Source organism: Cucumis sativus, chromosome 1 (genome assembly GCF_000004075.3).
Source record: "Cucumis sativus cultivar 9930 chromosome 1, Cucumber_9930_V3, whole genome shotgun sequence".
Lineage (NCBI taxonomy): Eukaryota > Viridiplantae > Streptophyta > Magnoliopsida > Cucurbitales > Cucurbitaceae > Cucumis > Cucumis sativus.
This window is the reverse complement of record NC_026655.2, coordinates 4114906-4135988: the sequence shown is the minus strand read 5'-3', so window position 1 is coordinate 4135988 and position 21083 is coordinate 4114906. Positions and strand designations below refer to the sequence as shown.

The window sequence follows — 21083 nt, the reverse complement described above, 5'->3', positions numbered from 1 at the left end:
TTTTGTCCTTTGTTTTGACTAAATCTTCACTGTTCTTTTTCTTCTTTTTTCTTGTTGCTGTTGTTCTAGCACCTTCTTTGCTTTTTTGTTCTTTCTTGCGCATGAAACTAATGTTTATTCCTTCACTTCTACTGTCACTTTACTTTTTGAATCTTGTTTTGATTTTTTGTCTAGTGAGAAGAATGTTGTAGTCTTTATACATTTTATATATATATATATTAGACAATTAAAAAATCACCTCTAAATATAGTAGTTATAATTTACACTCTCAAACTTTCAACTATAAAAAATGAATCATCAAACTCATGACGTGTTGGAAATTAAACCTATAAACATACAATAATAATTAAAGTTAAATCCTTCAAATTGTAAAGTTCAAACTCAGAGTCTTATATCATTCTTACAACTTCTATATTTATATAAGTTTGAGGATTCAATTTTAATTTTTGAAGTTTTAGCTATTACAATTAAAAATTTAATAGTATAATTATGACTGCCTTACCAATTTTTCCATTAAATAAATGTAGAAGAAGAAGATGACAAAGGAGGGGAAGAGGAAATTTTCTCTTGCATGAAAAGGATGAATAATTGAGGCTTGTGATAGTAGCTTGGTGCAGGCTTGAGAATATCATATCTCATTTTGCTCATTATTTAATTTAATAGTGTAGAATATTAGAGTTAGTTATTTTAGAGAGCTGGATCATTTTATCTTTTCGCGCATAGAAAAGTAACTTTGAGAATCTTTAGCTAAGAGTAGAAGTTGTGAACTCCCTTACTTGGTAGCATATGAAAGGAATTAATAGTCAAAGGATGGCCTGATATATGCTAAACCGTGTACTTGAAATACTTCTCTCCACCCTGATTTTAGTAGTCCATTATCATTCATTAAAGCCGAATCTAATGTTGTTCGCAGCCATCATACAGATTTCACATGGATAACTATTGAGAAATGAGAACTTCACTTGATTTTGATTCAGTTTTGGATATTCAATATTGTACCTCTAGATCCCAAGCTCTTTTTCTCTTTTCGCCCTGCAATTACTTCAAAAATTGAGATGCTAATGGCCGCATTCAAGCCCAGATTCATTCAAATTACAAGTCCTTTTCTTTGGATATGCATAAAACTCGCCCCTTTTACAGGTCCATCATTCCTTTAGGTGAACTAGGTTCCACTTCATCCTTCTCTTAACAAGATAAGATTAGGTCCATCATTTAGGTAAGCAGATACTAACAAAAGAAATTATAATTTCTGTACGACTTTGAGATGGAGGGTAAAGAAGGGCTTTGAATTGATTGAATTTCATTTTGTTATGTCGTGGGGCTCAGATTATATACCTAGCCTCAAAGAGGACTGAGGATGAATGCCAACAATTTGTAGGGATTTCAACTGATATACGAGCTGAGTACAACCATTATGAATTGTTCAACGTTCGGTTTTTAAATTTAATTCTAAGTTTGGGGGCAGCAGAAGTTGTACCTTCTGATGCCTCCGGCTTACTATGAACTGATCCTATGATTAATCTTGATCCACTAGGTTCATTTGTTTCCAATTGCACGGGTGTTGACTTGGTTGGTGGTTCTTTTATACGAGGCATTGCAGTAGGCTGTGGCTTCACCTCTTCGTTCAATAGCTTTGCCATCTCCTTTTCTTTTTGTTTCTTCTCTTTCTTCAGTCGCTTGCGCTCAATGTATTCAGGATCGTTGCGATGTTCTTTATGACTTTCTCGCTTACGTTTCTTTTCTTTGTCTTTCTTCTTTTCTTTTTTCCCATGGCGAGAGTGCGAAGAGGCTAAGCCATGATCATGCTGTGGTAAAGAAAGTGTCTGAAGACTTGCATACTTCTGTGCATCAGCATCAATATTGTTATCTTGTATGATGCTCGATGATGAAGGATCTTCTGGCTGAAAATGTCCAAAAGCTCGACTGCTGGAATCAGCAGTGCACTGGAATTCCTTCCCAAGTTCATCACCATAACTTGCAAGTTTTGCACTGCCAATGCTGGCTGTCATATGAGACCCGTGATCGTGACAGGAGTTTACCTCCTCCAGAATACGGTTGCTGATACTTGTAGCCTCAGCAGTATTTCTTGGGGGTGCATCAACAGAAACAGAACTACTAGGACCAACATCTGTTTCACGAGGTGCAGCATGCGATCTTTCAGTGGTTAGATTATCAGCATCTGCTCTACTTGTAGCAGCAGATGATCTGACTTTGATCTTAACAACTGGTAACTTCCTCTCATGACTACTGGAAACAGAGGCTGCTTCTCTCGGAGCTTCAACTATTGCCATAGCTTGCTTAGGATCCTCTGCAATTGCTCCTTCTTCCTTGGAAAGCTCGGGAACTGCCAAGTTGTCAGGCCTCGGTGTGGGAACATGAAGCGGTTCTGATGAAAGAGTTGCTGGAATACATGGCATAGGCGCAACTGCAGAGACTGATGATGGCTCTGGTGGGTTAAATTCAGGAATGATAGACGTTAACATCCTTTTCTGTTCACTGAAAGTTCCCGTGTCTCCCATATGCAATGTTTTATATTCTCTAGGAACTCCATAAAGTGTTGGGGACCTGAAAATGAAGTAAAAAAAGAGTTTATACAAGAATAAATAAAAATCCATACCGTCACAGGAACATTAAGGTCAGACTAATGAAAAACAAACATTAGCATGACTGTACAAAGACAGTAGAGGAATGTAACAAAATGTAAACAACAGAGAACAGTACTGTGCCCTCTCATGAAGAATATTGGGGAAGCCGATGAATACTTATCCCCAAAGATCCACTGTGAGGCAAGCTTGGATATATGGTAGTAGATATTGAAGAAGCACAACTTAAACCTATTAAACCTATCAACGATTATAAGCATTACTACCTAACACGTTAAGTCCATTTGTCTACTATTTGCCACAGAGACATGGTCTGGGTGGGGGATTAAAAAATGGAAAAACAAAGAATACAATGATTAAGTACAAAATAGCAAAGCATGCATTAAACTATAAGACAGAACAATTATGTATTCCCATATCTACTTAATTCAACCTAGCATTACCAGGAAAAGGGGTACCTACCTCCCTGAAAGAACTTGTAAAATAGAGAACAAGTAGTGACGAAGATAGACGTTGTTAAACGCCATATTGCCTTCTAATAGAAGGAGCAAAGCAACAAGAGTGTCATTATTGACTACATCATTTGAACCAGATCTTCTCATTATCTGACATAAACGCATAACATGGACTGCGAGCTTCACTTGCCCTGCAATATGAGAACTTCTTTCCTTGAGCTCAGAGAAAACCCATTATAAGAAACAAATAAATGGAATAGTCATACAAAGAAAGAAAAATTAAACAAAAGAAGAGGCCAAAAGCACAGAAGACCAAGGATAACTCGAAGAGTAATATGAGGGGAAAAACAGAAAGATAAATGACAGAAACAAACCTCGCAAGGAATTCTCTTCTTCTAGATATTTAATAAACAATAACAATGTGGCATCAATTCCGTTGCAGTGGTACTCCAGATCGAGAAGTGATCGGGTTGCCTCAATTCGAACTTGCCACATGGAATTAAAATCTCGAAAAGGTCTTATCAGTTCAATGATACGATCCTGTAGGAAGTTTAAAATGCAATATAGTCATTCTCGAGGAATAGAATATCAAATGAAGTACAACTTTTGACTAATAATATGAAGACAAGAAAAAACTTACAAGAGAGAGAAGTCCAGATAGTTTCAGTGCAATCTGGGTCAAGGTTCTGATGCAGCTAATGGTCAATATCCCATTATAGCTAGGCATCAGCCTGTCAGGTATCATTTAAAGAAGCATAAGATCTAGTTTCTTCATAAACATAATTCATTTAGTCAAATACCAGTAGGTTAACCAACCTGTCAAACTGCAGAAGTCTATCAATCCTTTTGAGAAGCGATGCTAAAAAGAGAATGCTCTGCAATTTATCAGGGAAGAAAAAGAAAAGAAATTAAAACAGGGGTCTAAGTAGAGAAAAAAACATGGCCAATAAAAGCAGAGGCAATATAATTGTCTAAACAAATAGGCAAGGCCTAAGAGCTCACCGGAAACACTCGTGAAAGACCACACAGATGTATAGTAAATCCCATTACTATAAAGGAATAGGGATTGCAGAACAAGTCTATGATGAATGGGTTTTGGGAGTGTAGCCATTTACATTTTAAAGCAAGTAGATTTTCTTGAAGTGGAGGTGTCCGTGTATATTGGCAAGATTGTTCTGGTGGTTTCAGAAGACGAGAAATTTCCTCTTAAATTGAGAAATTGAAGAGCTAATCTTCATGAAAGAATGAAGAAGACAAGGGTTTGGGAAACATGGAACTTTTATAAATATGACGCCAACCATCGATTAGACTTGAAATAGATAAAATATTAAAAAGTTTTGCATGGGATGCAGTCATGTAAACATTAACTAAGATGTCAAAAATTAAACTTCGCAACTTATCATATCAAGAAACTACCAAATGATAAAAGCAGAGGAGAACATTCCAACCTGTTGCCCAAATTCAAGCTCACCAACTGATTGGACTAGTGCAGCCAACCAAAAAACATCAGAGTAAGGATTCCCATTGTTGTCATTGTACTACCGAAATACAAAGATGGTATTAAAAAAAATAGATCACAAACAAGATTTTCAAGTAACAAAGGAGCAGAAAAGAAGCATAATATCAAGAAGAAAATTAAGTTTAAAAGTTCAAAAAAACAAGCAGGGGTTGTTTAAAATACAAAAAACAAAACAAAAACAAAAAACTGTGGTTGTCATAAGACAACAATTCTTCTTTTGGCATTCTCTGAGAAAAATCTAAAAGTTACCCAAAATTTTGATATTTTGAAGTGCTAGGGGCCATTTTTGTGATGTTGCATGGTTTTGAAATGTTGTATCGATGTAATAGAATTGGGATAACATGTATGGTCATATTACAACATGTATTGCCATATTACAACATGTGTCTTCATATTCCATAGAGCCAGATCAGGCAGGGTGAAAATCAAGATTTTTTGGGTATAACATATTGTCCCACTTATGAAACAAGCAGAAAGAATACTACCTTCAAAAGTTGCAAAACAAACTCAACGGCTTCTCTAGGGCTTTTTTGGTCGGTGCCCCTGACCATAGCAACAGCATGAGGAATGGCCTATAAGAACCCCCCAAAAAAGAACCACACATGCGAACACAAGGAAAAATACAGCACCTTAGTTTTCGGGTGTCAACCAAAAATAGTAAGAAATAGAAGTGTATACAAATCTTCACTCAAATAAAGTAAAATCAACCCAACAACCCTCGATTTCCAATATCTATACGAGATTGAAGAAGGATTAATTCAATACAGTGATGCACTTTTTTACTTCACAAGTCACATTTAAGTCGAACAATAGTTATGCTACTAACTATGGTAACTATGGGGATGACTACCAGGAACTGCATTGTAACGCCATTAAGTAAGAGCACAAACAGTATCAATATATTCTGAAATCATCAATGACCACACCACAAACTGACAAAAAGAAGTCCTTATATCATTTGAAGCATCTGCATTGTTTGTATGTAGTCTGCATAAAAGGCAATTCAAACTCTATATAGAAAAGGACTGCAGAGATAGACTAAAGAATTTACACAATGAGATCATCTTTTAAACAATCTGGAGATTCTGCAAAGCTTTCAAGATTATATGGACTTCAGAGTATCTGATTTAACTGGAATTACATATCAGCATTTTAATTATTTTCATAGTATCAGGTTGTTTTGCATGAGTATTATCTGAATAATTGGTGCCCACATAAGATAACCAGAAAGAGTATGCAGCAAATTGTGACAATTTTATGGGTTCATATGGTTTATATAAGAACCATATTCTGAACTGTGGAAACCAAATAGGCAATTCCACAACACATTACAAATCCTACCTCATTGCATTACCTCAAGAACAAAATATTCAGGAAAATCACGAAATTCGTTTGGCCTGGTAAGAATATCAGAACAAGCAAGAGTCATAATAGGTGATCCAAGAGAAAACTCACTGAAAGAGAACTCTTTTGGATCTTACTTGGGGAGTCCAGTATCAGCATCAAACCTCTGACTTTTAAAAAATTTAATCAAATTAAGCAAACCAGCCCAATCAGTATCCTGCAGAAGAAAGTCAAATTCAACGAAAAGAATGAGTAACCTGCATTACTTTACACAGGTTAAGTCACAAATTTAAAGCTCCTGAATGTCTATGTTCCACTGAGTTGGAAAAATGAGGAACCATCATTTGACCTTCCAACATTTCATGGTCAATAAATGTAGAAATTTTGCTGTAAAACCCATTTGGATAAAGAAATGAAGGTTTTCATTAGGTGTTCAACTCTGAAATAAAATAATTGCAATAATACCTCTGAGGCTGTTTTGGCCATTGCCAGTGCTGCTTCAATTCTTACTCTCCAGAAGGCCTTCATACGACAGTTCAGCAACTCACAATCCATTGTAAGTTTAATACATAATAAAAAAGAACCGTGTCTCAAAAAGATGTGTAACCTTGGGGTCTTTGAGGAAATTGTTAAGAGCATTAACAATAGAAAAAGATGGTTGAGGCAGCATCTCTAAGGTCGCAATTGCTTGTGCTTGGGCAATGACATCCTTGTCCTTCTCTAATTGATTGATCTGATAGTAAAAGACAAACTAGAGTAAATATTTCACACAAAAATGCATACATACACAATTGTTAAACCATCATTTCCAGTCTAACATCGGCGTTCTAGGTGGTCGCTCTGAAACCAAATTAATGTAACCAAAGTTAGCCTCAAGGAGTAATCCTCCAAGAAGCAAGCTCATGAATCTTTTATTAGAATAATAATATGATTCAAACATTAGTTTTATAAATACTGATAAATCTTTGTATCAGAGCCCATTTTTCAAACATTAGTTTTAGCTTCTCCTATTTCAGGTTTATAACCGGTTAAAGCTGAAAAGAGAAATGAAAAGAACCAGTAATAGTTCCCACCAAAAAACGGCTTTAAAATATTTTTTTTCCCAAATCCACAGAAAGGAACTAATAATAATAACAATAATAATAATAAAGCAACAACAAACAACATGAATAGACAAAATCTGCATGCTAATGAAAATCCTAGTGACTGTCCCCCTAAAATGCCAAAAAACGAAATCAAAAGACCAGAAATGAAATACAGGCAAACATGTACCCTACCAACAAAAATATTATGGATAACAAAATTCAGTCTTACCCACATCTGAACAGGTTGATGAAAATGAATTTCAGCAAGGTATTCCATCTCAGGGTCTGCTCTCAACCATAACAAAGGAGATTCCACACTGAAAAGGGACAATATAGTGCATTCAAGTAAATGATAAGCAGATTGACTTATCAGTGATAAAATCAAATGATGAGGGAATAATAAACCTAGAGCGAATGTCGAGTGCAGGTATATCAGCATTGTCATCAGAACCATCAGGTTTTGACCCCTTTTTAGTTTTCTGGAGGCGCCTAGCAGCAAGTTTGGAGTGGCATTGTATTTCTAGTAGCTGCCAAGACTCTCCAGTCATTGGAAGAACTGGATGATCAAAGACACCATCAAGTTCATAAATCCTGATACTCATCATGCCAGGCCATCCAGCATCACTGTCCCGATTTTCTACATTTGTGGCTGGTGTAGCTGTGCATTCCCGTGAAACTGCCATTTCAACCATATTTTTTCGCTTGTTGTAGGAAAATCCCATTCTGGTATTACATACAAACCAAGGTAAGCAAAATAAACAGACATAAGGGCATAAAAGATGATATATTGTTTACCTCAGCAGTGGACAACCACATGATTCAACCCATCGAGGAAAGAACTCTTTAAGAAATGGTCGCTCTAGGTTTCCAATCTTATTGGCCAATTGACGAAACTGCATCGCAAAATTATAGAGAAGTCTGACATTAGACGTCATTCTCATTCACCATGTCCATAGACCAAAACTTTTTATTAAATTATGTAAAACTAATAATAATATAATTTCAGATCTATTTCTTGCTTGTTTGTTTCTTCCATCCTTTCTCCTTTTTCTCATGGCTGCCACTAACCATTGTCAAACATCAGTGGACATCGTCAGTGACCTTTTTTCTTCTTCCTTCCTCTTCATCCTCTTCTGCTTCTTGTTCCCCCTCTTTTTTCCTATTTTTTCTCCCATTTTGAAGGAAAAAAATTTTTCTTTAAACACACACACAGAAATGAAGTTTTAGATCTGAAACAAATCTAGGTTCATTTCAGATCTGAGTTCAAATGTCAGAGAACGCTCAATGGAAACAGTCAAAGAGGCATTGGAGAATGTTGAAGAAAGAGAATATTTGTAGTTTTGTTGCATCAACAGTTTCCACTGAAGGTTTGTAATCGTTTCCCGTTTGGTTCATGATGGAAACGTTTGTCACAAGTTTGTATATCGTGGTTATGCTGGCTAAGCCAGTGAGTCTATGAAAGTGGACTCGCCAATTTTGTGCTTGTGGGTCATTGGATTGGTGGTTCTTCTTCCCAGAACCATTTGTGGATCTGCTTGTTCTTGTTTGAATTGTTCAGATGATCTTCAACATACTACCAGTCGAATTTGAGCTCTGGGTTAGCTTGGCAGCAACAAGAGGCAGCAGCCGGCATCGACGATGAAGGGAAAAATGGATCGAGACAAGGGAAAAGGAGGAAATAAAATGAAACAAATGTTTCATTTAATTTAATAATGAAAATATAAAAATATGTATTGCCAGTTTTCTGTTTGTAAATGAAGAACTTAACAAGGACCAATAATGCTACCATTGCAAACTTAGAGGTAAAATTGTAGAGTTTGAAAACACAAGCCTAATGCAACCTAAACCATTCAGTATTCTAACACAATTTTAGTAAATGGATGTTCCAAAACAAAAAGCCCTCGTAAAGTATCATCATACAAGAAAATTAGTACCTCTTTCGTGCTGAGTAATTGTGACGTAGAACCAGTATCTTTAGCATGAGAAACAATATTTTGTAGAATCTGGCACAGTAGAATAAACATAATCAACATGACAATCATTTCTTTTATAAGAAACATAACTTACATTACCAAGAGAAGAAACACTAAAGGATGGGAGTTTGGAGAGAAGAGATGTAACCAAACACCAATGGTTACAAAAAAAGATGCCCAAATGGTGTAAATACGAGCTTGCATACAATTGCAATCATAATAGTAATAATAATTTTTAAAAATGGAGTAAAAGACTGTAGAAGCAAAAAGGGTGACCAAATGTCAAAAAATATGCCCATGTTAGTTTCTTGGCCATGAAAAATTATAGAACTACTTTCAAACCATAGTCTCAAAAGGAGGACAAAGACACCACTGGACCATAGAAATCAATACAAGGATCAAGAAAGAAACTTATCTTCTATAAATAGTAGGTCTTTGTAGCACAGTGTGTTCTCAAACATACAAGGAAAATTAATTGACAAAATTGAGCCACACAGTATGTGTAACGTCAGGATGAACTACAGCTCAACAAGAAGCAGGAAGAGCGTTCACTATGGCTGGACAAAGTTAAATGGTCAGAATGTGGGAAGAAACTATCAAAATGTACCAAGGGGAACTTGGATTGGAAAGAGCTAGGGGATGGCTTTCAGCCCAAGGTTCTGAGTCCGCAATAGAGAAGACATTTTGGTCTTTTGTTATTGTGATGTAGTCTAAGTAGCCTCAAGGATTAATCCTCCGAAAAACAAAATTGTGAATCTTTTGTTAGAAGGATAATAATTGTTTCAAACAAGAGGAGAAGACTCCTATTTATAGAATTTTATTACAAATAGGGTCAAAAGGGAATTAAACTAGAATATTACACAATTACCCAATGGACCCCTATTTTTCTTGCATCATATTGGGGCACATAAGAGTGTCCCTGTATACAAATGAGTACTGTGTTCGACCAAATCCACAAATGTTGAAGAAATAAATGGAGAAGAAAACACTTCTATCTTATCCGACCGAAAGAAGTTAAAATGCAAACCAATGGCACAATCTATAATCATCCTTACATCCTTGAACTTGATATCTTCATAAACCCAAACCGTTACCTTGCGGAAAGATTCAGGCCCCATCTGCTTTTCCAACATTTGAAGGATTGCCACCTTATTGAAGGAAAAAAAAAACATTAGAAGGTTGAATGAGAGGTAAAAACCTAAATAAGGAAAGTGAACTTACAGACTTCCATGATCTTATTTTTCCATATATACCAATACATTGGGTCCCATGCAAATCTTTACAAGCAGAAGAGGAACTCAAGGTGGTCAAACCACAATCATCTGCTCTACAAACAGAACAATTTGCCTGCATAACAGAGTTTTCTCAATGTAAATTGATATTTGAAAATGTGAAATATTTTTTTAACAAGAAACTCGTATGTTGGATTTAACCAGAGGACTAATAACAAATGACATCACTGGTAGGATTAATAAATTAAATATCAGATCAATACATGATTTAATCGCTAAATGGCCAAGGTACAGAGGCACAAATTGCAATTATCCCTCATTTTATGGTTGGTGACACCAGAAATAGTAAAACTGCTTTGGATGACCAACGTAGAGAAAAGTAACTCCAAGCCCTCAAGAAGAAAAGAAGGAAAAGAAAGATGAAGAAATCTCATGAAGAATAACTGCAAGCAACCAAGAACATGGTGGAGCAAACCTTGTATCTCTGGTAGCGTGCCTCATTATTTCCCAAGTTCTTCTTAATAAATAAATCAGTCAAAAAACCAGCAAGACCATCCAACAACCACTCTAGCAATAAGAATCAAACATGCCAGATCAAAAAAAGATGAAAGAAGATGAAACAGTAAATTGTAACGAGAACATGTGATAACCATTTACCATCATTTGGAGCTTCAGGTGTAATATAAATGCCAAACCACTGTCTTGCCAGCGCATAAGCAAGTTTAATCCTCGTATCAATGGTCTGTGAGAAAGAATGTTGATCAAAACTCACATGTATTAAAGAAGCAAACCAACCGAGTTTTTAGCATTCAAGTTATTTACATAATTTCTCTTGGTTTCTTACCTACACACACACACACACACACATGTTATTGTTGTTAAAAAGACAAAAGAAAAACAAATTATGGATGTGTGCACTGCGGAGCCAGACACCTTACCAACAAAAGTTGGCAGTTACTTGGACAGACCCAAATCAAAAAAAACGAAAATGGGGGATGGAGAGAGAGAGAGATCAGTATTTCGATTCTTTTTTCCTTTTCTATATCTCGTATTTGAACCAACTTGTACATAGCTCGACGAATCTCATAGGATAATCATCAAACTCTACGATATTTGGTTGACCAAGAAATTCATAAAATATTAACATCCTAATCAGGCAGCCACCATAGTTTCAACTTATCTAAGTCCCTTCACTACTTCACCCTTTACTCGGCCCTAATAACCACCAAGTTTGTGGATATTTGCAAGCGCTAGAGTATTGCCTGTGTGGGACTCATACTGATGCATATTACACACACACGCACGCACGAAACTGAATGTCCACCTACAACACATATAAACTCCAAGACAAATGAATTGTTAAGCCCATGCTATACAAGCCCTATAAATAAACAAACCTGATCGATGATTTTCTCATCAAACAAAAGATGAGAACTAAATATACACATGGAAACTCCCAAACATGCTGATGATACTGCAATCTCCGGCTCTATGAAGATTTGTTTATATGACCCAAATGGGAAGTCCACGGAGAGGTAATCCTTATAGCAGCTGTGCAAAGTAAATTCCAAAGAAAGACATAATTTACACACATAAAACTTATGTTTGTAATCATTACAGCAGCATTCAAAAAGTTGAAAAACAAACCTGAATGCACTATGAAAAAAATCCACCGTATGCTTGAGCTTTAAAGAATTAACAGGCGAGCACATGTGTGATATAAGTACATTTTGGTGATCAGCAAGGATTTCAAACGGTCCAACAGCAAGTGATATCCAACGTGCATTGACAGGGATGTCTACCCTATACACAAAAGTTTTGCGGGGAGGATTGTCTTTGCTCAAGACCTGAAAGGAATGGAGATACATGGAAAGTCAAAACATCCAAAATGCTTGAAGCTGATTTGATATGTAGAGAGAAACTTGATATATATACATTAAAACATCAACTGCCCCCGGCTTATGAAATGCAAATAAGAAACAAGATTCGCCAAGACAAGAAAACGTATATGCAAGTCAGATTAGAGGCAACTTGCAGCAAGATGTAATATGCTACCCCTTACCAAACTTAGAATTCCAAGATTTCTATTTGAGGGGATCTTCGTACTGATGTATCTCTTAGAAAAGCAAAATGCAATCACGGGGAAGACAATGAAAACCAGACCCCCCATGGTTGTACAAGGCCAACATTACAAATCAACATGTGTGTGTGCAGCTCATCTTAACGTTAGCTAAATTGATTTATTCAGTGATACCACCTTTACAAGATAAAGAAAACAGAGTCCGGAAGATGGTGATTTTGGATGAGATATTTGAGATAATCCTCTGAATGCAAAATAATATTTCAACATACACAAGTTGTGTAATCCAAAGCATTTGAAAGCACAGTACATAGTTTCAATTCTTTTGTGGTTGTTAGATGAACATCTACAAAAATGAGATCCTCCCTCAGAGAGTGAATACAATTAGGGAAATTGCAATTGATAACCATTTCAACAATAATAATTAAGAATACAGCAAAAATTTTAAAAAATTGCAAATATAACAAAACTATCACTGATAGACTTGTATCGCTGATAGACTTCGTATACTGATAGACCAATTTGGTCTATCGGTGATAGACTTATATCATTGATAGAGAATTTGACAAATTTTGCTATATTTGCAAATTTTTTAAAATGTTGTTATATACTTAATTATTTTGAATCTAATTGCTAAATTTGCAACTATCCCATACAATTAATACAAATTCAAATTCATATTTAATATATATATATATATATATATATATATATATATATATATATATATATATTCTTTTTATATCCATGAGTGTCCAGACCAGCTTACGAGCATCTCAACTAATTTCACGGGACAACCCGTCTGACCCCACAACATTTGAGTATCAAAGAAACTCATAGAAAATTAATTCCTAGGTAGGTGGTCACTATGGATTGAACTCATGACCTCTTAGTTAGAGGTTGAGACTATGTCTCCTTGTTAGCACGAGACCAATCTATGATGGTTTTTATAGTTTAGTATTAACTTCACGTTTTTTCATTTAATAAATAATGTAGCATAACATGGTTTGATAGGACAAATAATATCATTAGCTAATATTCTAGTACAATATGGGAAGGAAATATGTTTTGAAGCAGAACATATAAGATAATGATATTAAGGTCATTTTCTTTATTTAAAAAAATCATAAAATTTAACTGCGTCCAAACAGAATATTGCTCCAAGTGGAACCTTTTGCCCAACCATCGATTCAAAACATGGAGAAAGGGCACGTTTGATCCCAGAAATAAGTGCGGTGAGCGTGGATTGAACACGCGACCTCCAGATTAAAATCTGATGCTCTCCCAATTGAGCTATCCCCGCAAATAGGCACCAACCAGGATCGAGGCACAGTTGTACCCAATAAAGAGGCCAATCTAAAAGGTATTTAATTTAAACACATACACTAAAAATCCTACTCTGCCGTAAAAACATATTATATTGACCCCTCACCCTCGTAAGCACATTCAAGATGAGAGAGTGAGTTTAAATTAAAATAAATTCAATTCTCTACAATCCTTTCAATATTCTAATTAGATTAATATCTATAAAGCCCAGAGAAATCTCAAACATATATTAGTCCTGACAAGAACTTTCTTGAATAAAAACTAGACCACTAGTGATTCAGCAATATTGAGCAACTTTATTGTAATCTCTTTTTTATGAATGAACAACTTTCATGGAGAAAAAATGAAGATTACACAAACATCCAGAAAATACAATTCCACAATAAAAGGGAGCCAAAAAAGAAAAGGCCTCCGGTCCTGAAATTTTTCCGTGAAAACATGTACATTAAAAGATTCATTTAAATGGGTTCAATGGTTACCTTGTTTAGAAATAGATTTTAGATAAATGTCAAAAAGAATGAACTTTTGTTCACAAAACCCTTTCATTTTCCTCAATGAAAGCTTGGTTCATTAACAAAAATAACACTTCATTCATTGCCAAAATACTAGAAGTACTTAATAGCTTGAACGAGTGTATCTTTAGTCACAAGTCTCTATTCCATATAACATTTAGAACAACATTTCGATTGATTTTGTCCTTATCTCCCACAATCACAAGATAATTGAAACCATGAATTGGATAAATTTAGCAAGATACCTCAATTTATCGTCAACAATATCTAATGTAATTTTCTTACCAAAAAAATATCTAATGTAATTACAAAAGTGAACTCTCTTTCAAGAGGTTATTTCAACTACATGAAATTCAATTTGTAATTCAAATGGAGACACAATTTTTCTTAGTCACTTAGGAAAGATTTTATGGATTCATTCAATACCATGAAGTAATGTACTACTTATTATCTCCAAAAAGTGGCCAGATATAACCTACTTGAACACTTGGGGTTATTTACTATGTATTTCCAATTATCATCCTTCAAGGAGATGTTGCTCTCCTTCAAGCCAAATTTGCATTCAACTCCATGAAAAAAAAAAAAGAATCAATAAAGAGGCCAACATTTGAGATTATTTACACTAAACACCATTCAACATTGAATCTTGTCAACTACTAAACGTTCCAAGTTTTCATCAATATCCTGACCACTAGACTACTGATTTCATTAAAATTCAGCAAAGAGTGAATGAACATTTAAAGTCAGGTATAATAAGGCTAAAAACTACAAAGAACGAACTTAGTTGATTGAAGCAATTTGAGATTTCATAACTTTGTAGTTCTTTATCTAGGGATTAAGAGAATAGCTAATGAAGATCAATACGATAAACTTCAAGGAAAATGATTATTGTACCTTGACAAACTTCGTTGATTTAAGTAATTTGAAATTCCATAACTTTCAAATACAATAAACTTCAAGGAAAAAGATCGTGCCTTTTTCTCTCTTTGGATACTCGTGAGTGTTCAAGCTAGCTTACGCGAACCTCGACTATCTCATGAGACAACATGCATGACCCAACAGCAAAGAAACCAACAGGTAGGTGGCCACCATGGATTGAGTACATTCCCTCTAAGTCCTTTATTAAACCCAGGGCACCACTAGGCCAGGTTTAAGATCTTGCCTTATTTAGATAGTCCAAGAAAAGTCCTAAGAAACCAACAGCAAAGATGCGTTGGAAATACATCTTGAACCAACGGGGATTCTTTTACAGCCATATACAGTGCATTGTTGGTGATGGAAAACCTACATCACTTTGGTTTCATCAATGGACTGGTAATGAACCTCTGATGGGCCCTCTCTTAATGCTGATTTTTAAAGGAAATTGTGGGGATTCCATTGCCCAAAGAGAGTAAAATTTCTTATTTGGGAAATTAGCCACTCTTGTCTCAACACTAAGGATCTGCTCCAAAAGACATGTCCATGGATGAGCCTCTCTCCCTATTGTTGCTGCCTCTGTCAGAATGATCATGAATGTCAAAGTCATATTTTCATTCACTGCCTGTTTGCTACTCACATATGAGGTGAATTACTGTCTACCTTTGTTAGTCTATAGCACCTCAGCATGGCTATATAGATTGGTTGGGAACGATGTTGAACGAACACCTTTCAAAAGTACCAAGAGTCTCCAATGGACAAATATTGTCAATGCCATTTTGAGGAAATTGTGTGATGAGAGGAATGCTAGGCTTTTCAAATGCAAAGATAGATCCTCTAAGGAAATCTTAGATCTACCAATCTTCCACGCATTTTTTTGCCTTTAACAGTTTTGAGTTTAAATTTTCTTGTTGCAAATTGGAGACATCTTTTTAATCCCTTGAGGGCTCTCGTTTACCCCTTTAGATTATTTCGTCCAAACAATGAAATTGTTTCTTATCCAATAAAATAAGAGGAAGAAAAATAACATATGGTACACATTACTCAACAAAATTGCTTTATACCACATAACTGATAAACAAACATCTCATTTCAGAGTATTTCTCACCTGGTACAACAAAATTCCATTACTGACAGCCACAAGATTTTGAGAGACAGTAAACTCGAGGTCATACCTGAACATAAGACAGCATATAGAATATAAATGGGTTGTAAAAAGTTAAAATTGTCTAACCCAGTCAGATCATGATATCCTTACTTGCATCGTTGTAGACCATCATCCATACAAGGGAACCAGCACCTTGCACGCCTTATTTGGTTGTCAGTGTGAGCCATACGATTATAGAAGTGAATACCTACCTCTGATTTCTCTACCCAGTAATCAATACGAACCAGCCTTACATTCTGCATCAAAAGTTGTCCTTCATGAGAAGCCACAAAAGAAATAATAAACATGACTTACGATAGAGCTTCAGCACTTTCACAAACAATTACATATCAATAAGAGAACCTTGTTCCTTGGTTCTCACAAAAGTATGTAAACTTACATTAATTATAACTGCCTAACTCGGTTTGTGATATGCACACGGCTTTATGTGAAAAAAATATTCAGCAGTTTGAACTAAACAAGAATTAACTGATTTCTTTCTGCTCATGATAAAATTGGATACTTAAACAAAGATAACTACTTCATTTCCAAATCTACCACAGCAAACGTATGCTTAACTAGTTCTGCTCATTACAAATAGATGCTTCAAAATACTTGCACCAAGCTTGCAAGAGATAGGAACTGCATGAACAATAAATGTACCAGAGACCATTTCCAAAGAGAGACAAGTTATAATATACTTCATAACATCAATAGTTACATGCCAGAATACATGGAATACAAATAAATAACTAGTACAACATTTCGCATCCATGTACGTATCCCCCCCATATAAAAGATTGTCATCGTGATAATAGCTAACAGCTACAACCTGCTTGTCCTCATCCGCAGTTTGCACTCCATTCTCCAGAAATGGCTGGTCTTGCTGCTCGCTTCCACTCTTGAAAGCCTTGCAGCAGTTTATCAACAAATTAGGAACCAATTCCTTCTCTATTGAAGACAAATAGATTGACCCTGCAGCATCTGCAGCAGAGCTCGGCGACGAAACTGCTTTAAAACTCCTCTCATTTTCCACATGTTGAGGCCGCGGATAATACTCAAATTCAGTTGGGTCACCATCCACTGAAACACTCACAATCCCAAGATTCTCCGCGTGCAACCCAACTATACCAATATCAGGAACCGCAATTTCCAACTCGGTGAACCTAAAATCCAGCAACAAGAACGGTGAGTTATCGGTGGCCAAGATTCAGCAAAGCAAACTCATACGCATACAGGCAAGAAAAATAAAAACAAACCCATGAATCCACCAAGAAATTAAGCAAATGTGGAGATGGGTAGAGGGAGTTAGAGATCATAATTGAAGGAGGTAGAGGTAAGACGAACCCATAAACGCGACGATTGTCAATGTCGATGGAAAGACAGAGCTTCTGGTGACGAACTACAGCTCCGGAGTTGTCAGGTGGCTTGGCGTCGTCGGTGTTCTTGGGCTTGCGAGGCTTGGCCATAGCAAGCACATAGCCTGAGCGGGTGACTGGGAGGTTGGAGCGAAGCAACGCGATCCAAATCCGAAGACGAACACGAGAGATTTATATGGTCGACTTCTACCAGCTCTTTTATAATGGATGGGTTTTGCTTGCCAGCCGTGTATCCTATTTTAGTTGCCCTAGTCCTTGTAATCACAACCGTACACTCCTCCCACTGATCTAATCCAACGATCCTCGTAGATTATAAGCTACGTAGACAATTGGAATTTCTTTTAATTAAAATCAATTTTGATCGAAAAAATCAGTTATATATATATATATTTAGCCAAGTTGATACAAGCATAGTCTAGTCATTTTGTTACTTTTAAAACATTATTTTTCATAATTAAAGGTTTACTTTGGTCGTCTATATATATTCTACTTCACGACTACGAAGATTAAAAATGTTTTTTAAAATTTTGTAAGTACGTTAAACGCTGTCCCATATAAATTAATTCCACGTAAGAGACTGAGAGGCGACATAGAGGAATATACGTTGGAAATGTCATATCAATCAAGAAATACTCTTGTTAGTTTAGACATTATTGTTTTGCAACCTTTTAACATTATCCGTGTAACACATAACCTTAACATTAAGGGGTGTAAAATAAAGAACTCTACTGTGCAAACGAAATATTTGTCCAACCCAATATGGCCACGCTACAACGGTGAGCCCGCTTTGAGTATGGGCCGAGTGGAATCCTATTGGCCCAAATCGTCCAAACTTGCATACAGCATATTTTAAAATAAAAAAAAATTAGATTATGTTGAGTATTCATGGTTTTGAATTAATTAGACTGATGTCAGCAGTATTTGGAGAGTTGAATTTTGATATTTAAGGTAAAAAATAATTTTATTGATTTTCCAAGAAATTAACTAAGTTTCTAATATCGAGTTAGAGATTAAAAAAATAGGTTAACCTATATGTTTAACTTTATAGAACCAATTACATCATTTTCCTATTACGTTATTTGAATATAAAAAATAATAGAAGTTATAAATATTGCCGCAGCGTTTTAAAATTATAATGAAATTGATTGTACTTTAGTGTTATAAAAAAGAAAGGTGTGCGACAATGTCATATTGCCATCAATGGACCATAGGTGGGCTAACAAGAAACAAAATCAACCGTTAGAATTACTATACTAATAAACAGTACATCTTTTTGTTTTGTGTAAATCCTATAAATCATTAAATTCAACAACATTTTGAATGAAAACTATTCTATATTTTCAATATCATGGTAAGATATATATACGAATATATATACATAGTTTAACTAACATTAAAAAATATATTTGAAGAAAAAATTTTAGTTCGAACAAAACCAAATAGAGTAAATTTTTATCAAAAAAAATTCTCGAAGTCGCTTTAACAACATGCTTGATAATGAAAAGTATACTTTTTTTCCAATAGAAAAGTCAACTTCTTCCATTATATGCATTTCATGCCTTTTTTTTTTTTTCCATTGTCCCATTTGTGTTTTATTTTTAGATATCAATTTTGTTTGTTTGACTTTATTGGAAAATAATAGCTCTTGCATGTAATCGACTCCTTTTTGTTAGTATGTACAATAATCTTCTACCATTCAATAATACATAGATTGAACGTATGCATTAATTTCCAAATACAATAACTATTTAGTTTTGATTTTTTTTTATTAGATATTGTGGTAAAAACTCGAAAGCTAAAGATAATAATTTATACAAGAAAAGTGAAAAGTTTCGATTAACAACTTAAATAATAAACGAAAAGAACAACTACAGTTTTAAAAAATAAAATCATTGTCAAGAAGAATTTTTGTAAAGGAATAGACAACGTTTGTGATTCATTAACTTCTATAGTAACAATTTAATTTCTTTGTATATTAAACTACGAATCCACACCATCACATGTTATTCGTCATTGCATGCTTATTATGAAATTTCTCATGGACTGTTTTTCCTTGTCTTACAAATTGATTTCCTCACACTAATTTAGTACATATAGTATAATTTAGCTAATACTCACAAATAAGGTCAGAATTCCAAAGATTATTTTGGATGCATGATGATACGTGGGTGTATTATAAGAGTTTTAATCCAAAAATTTTGGAAGGGCGAAGAGACGAGTAGTTGTAACTAATCTCGATTAGGCAGCAAGTGAAGAAGGGCAATGTCTTTTAGACAAGAGAAAGAGCCAAATCAAATGCAATAACATCCTAAACTCAACTACCAAGTTGTGTTTGATTAAAAAAATTCCTTAATCAGTGTGTATTTTGAGCCGTAATCACAAAGAATTTGACCTTAATTATTTTACACATTTGATTGAATTAAATTGCATGAGCCGCAACGGCTTTAGAAGGATTAATTTGTTAACAAATTAATGAAGACAGTGACAAGGTAGAGAGATTTAATTAGCAGATAGCTGACCTAATTAATTAAGCCATATGACTTTTCAACCATTAAATAATAACAACAAATGTAACCCAATAACGTCCCAACCAAAATGCGTCATATGGGTTCCAGTCACTTTCAACATTAAATTATAAATTTAGAATTTTTAGCAAAAATAGTAAAGTACGAGAATGTGAATTTTTTCAATAAAAAAAAATATTTAGGTTAATCATGGATGAATTATTTTCGTATTCAAAAATTTCAATCAAATTAGTTAATAAATTATACAGAGTGAACTCATATTCAATTCGTGTTTAAACCTAGTATTATCTATTAATATGATGCTTATATCAAATATCCCGTGCTTATTTATTTATAACATTCTAATAATAATCGATAGAGAATGTTGGGTGTTTTGTAAGGATATTAGATTTAGGTCTAATTATATATATGCCTTTAAGTGTTTAGATTGTGATTTTGATGTTTAACTAGTTTTTTGAGTTTCAATTCGAATCCACGACATAAAATTCCCTTTTAGCTCGTAGAGTCTCTAAACATTAGAACGTATAAAAAATGATTTGAAAGGTAAATTTTAAGATGTTCAAACACGAATTCAATGGTAAAAGTAATTACCCAAAATTGAATAGGGTTACTTTTACATTTTATTGAAAAATATGAAAAAGTGAATTTTTTATATATATAAATATGCGAAAATACTCTATAAAAGTTTGCAATATTGAAGATTTTCATCTTGTCAAAGTACTATATTTCATAGAACAACTTATGAAATTGACATTTCAAACACCATTCATGCTTTTAATATCATACTACCCACTTTAAGTGTATGTCAATGAGCAAGGATGTGGAACTACATACCACCTAATTAATTAGGACAATCTTTTGCATTTTGGTAGAAATTAGGGAAAGATTGAATGATTTAATATTTAATGAAGCCACTAATATAGCTATAATATAGTTCCAAAATTAAAGTATAGGTGAAAAGTTGATCAACAAATATCATGCCCAAGAA

General features: G+C 34.7%; 1 protein-coding gene across 1 annotated transcript; it reads right to left on the bottom strand.

Annotated features, from left to right (window-relative positions):
* Positions 1–1265: 1265 nt before the first annotated feature.
* LOC101210662 (transcription initiation factor TFIID subunit 2) lies at positions 1266–17751 on the bottom strand. Its single transcript, XM_004137415.3, has 25 exons — positions 17539–17751; positions 17024–17357; positions 16303–16448; positions 16153–16219; positions 11859–12058; positions 11609–11762; positions 10869–10953; positions 10687–10778; positions 10201–10326; positions 10074–10127; positions 8941–9009; positions 7802–7899; positions 7412–7729; positions 7236–7323; positions 6529–6654; positions 6387–6443; positions 6059–6138; positions 5932–5974; positions 5063–5149; positions 4507–4596; positions 3875–3933; positions 3699–3789; positions 3433–3598; positions 3066–3249; positions 1266–2565 (listed from the first exon to the last, which is right to left on the bottom strand). Exons 1-25 carry the CDS (start codon positions 17658–17660, stop codon positions 1413–1415), a joined length of 4089 nt encoding a protein of 1362 aa, XP_004137463.1. The 5' UTR covers positions 17661–17751; the 3' UTR covers positions 1266–1412.
* Between the last annotated feature and the right edge of the window lie 3332 nt (positions 17752–21083).

Coding starts and splice junctions, on each gene's coding strand:
- LOC101210662 (XM_004137415.3), bottom strand. CDS start 17,660: ATGGCCAAGCCTCGCAAGCCCAAGAACACCGACGACGCCAAGCCACCT. Junction 5,975..6,058: donor GCTGATACTGGACTCCCCAA/GTAAGATCCAAA, acceptor TATTCTTACCAG/GCCAAACGAATTTCGTGATT. Junction 2,566..3,065: donor TTACAAGTTCTTTCAGGGAG/GTAGGTACCCCT, acceptor CTTCATTTTCAG/GTCCCCAACACTTTATGGAG.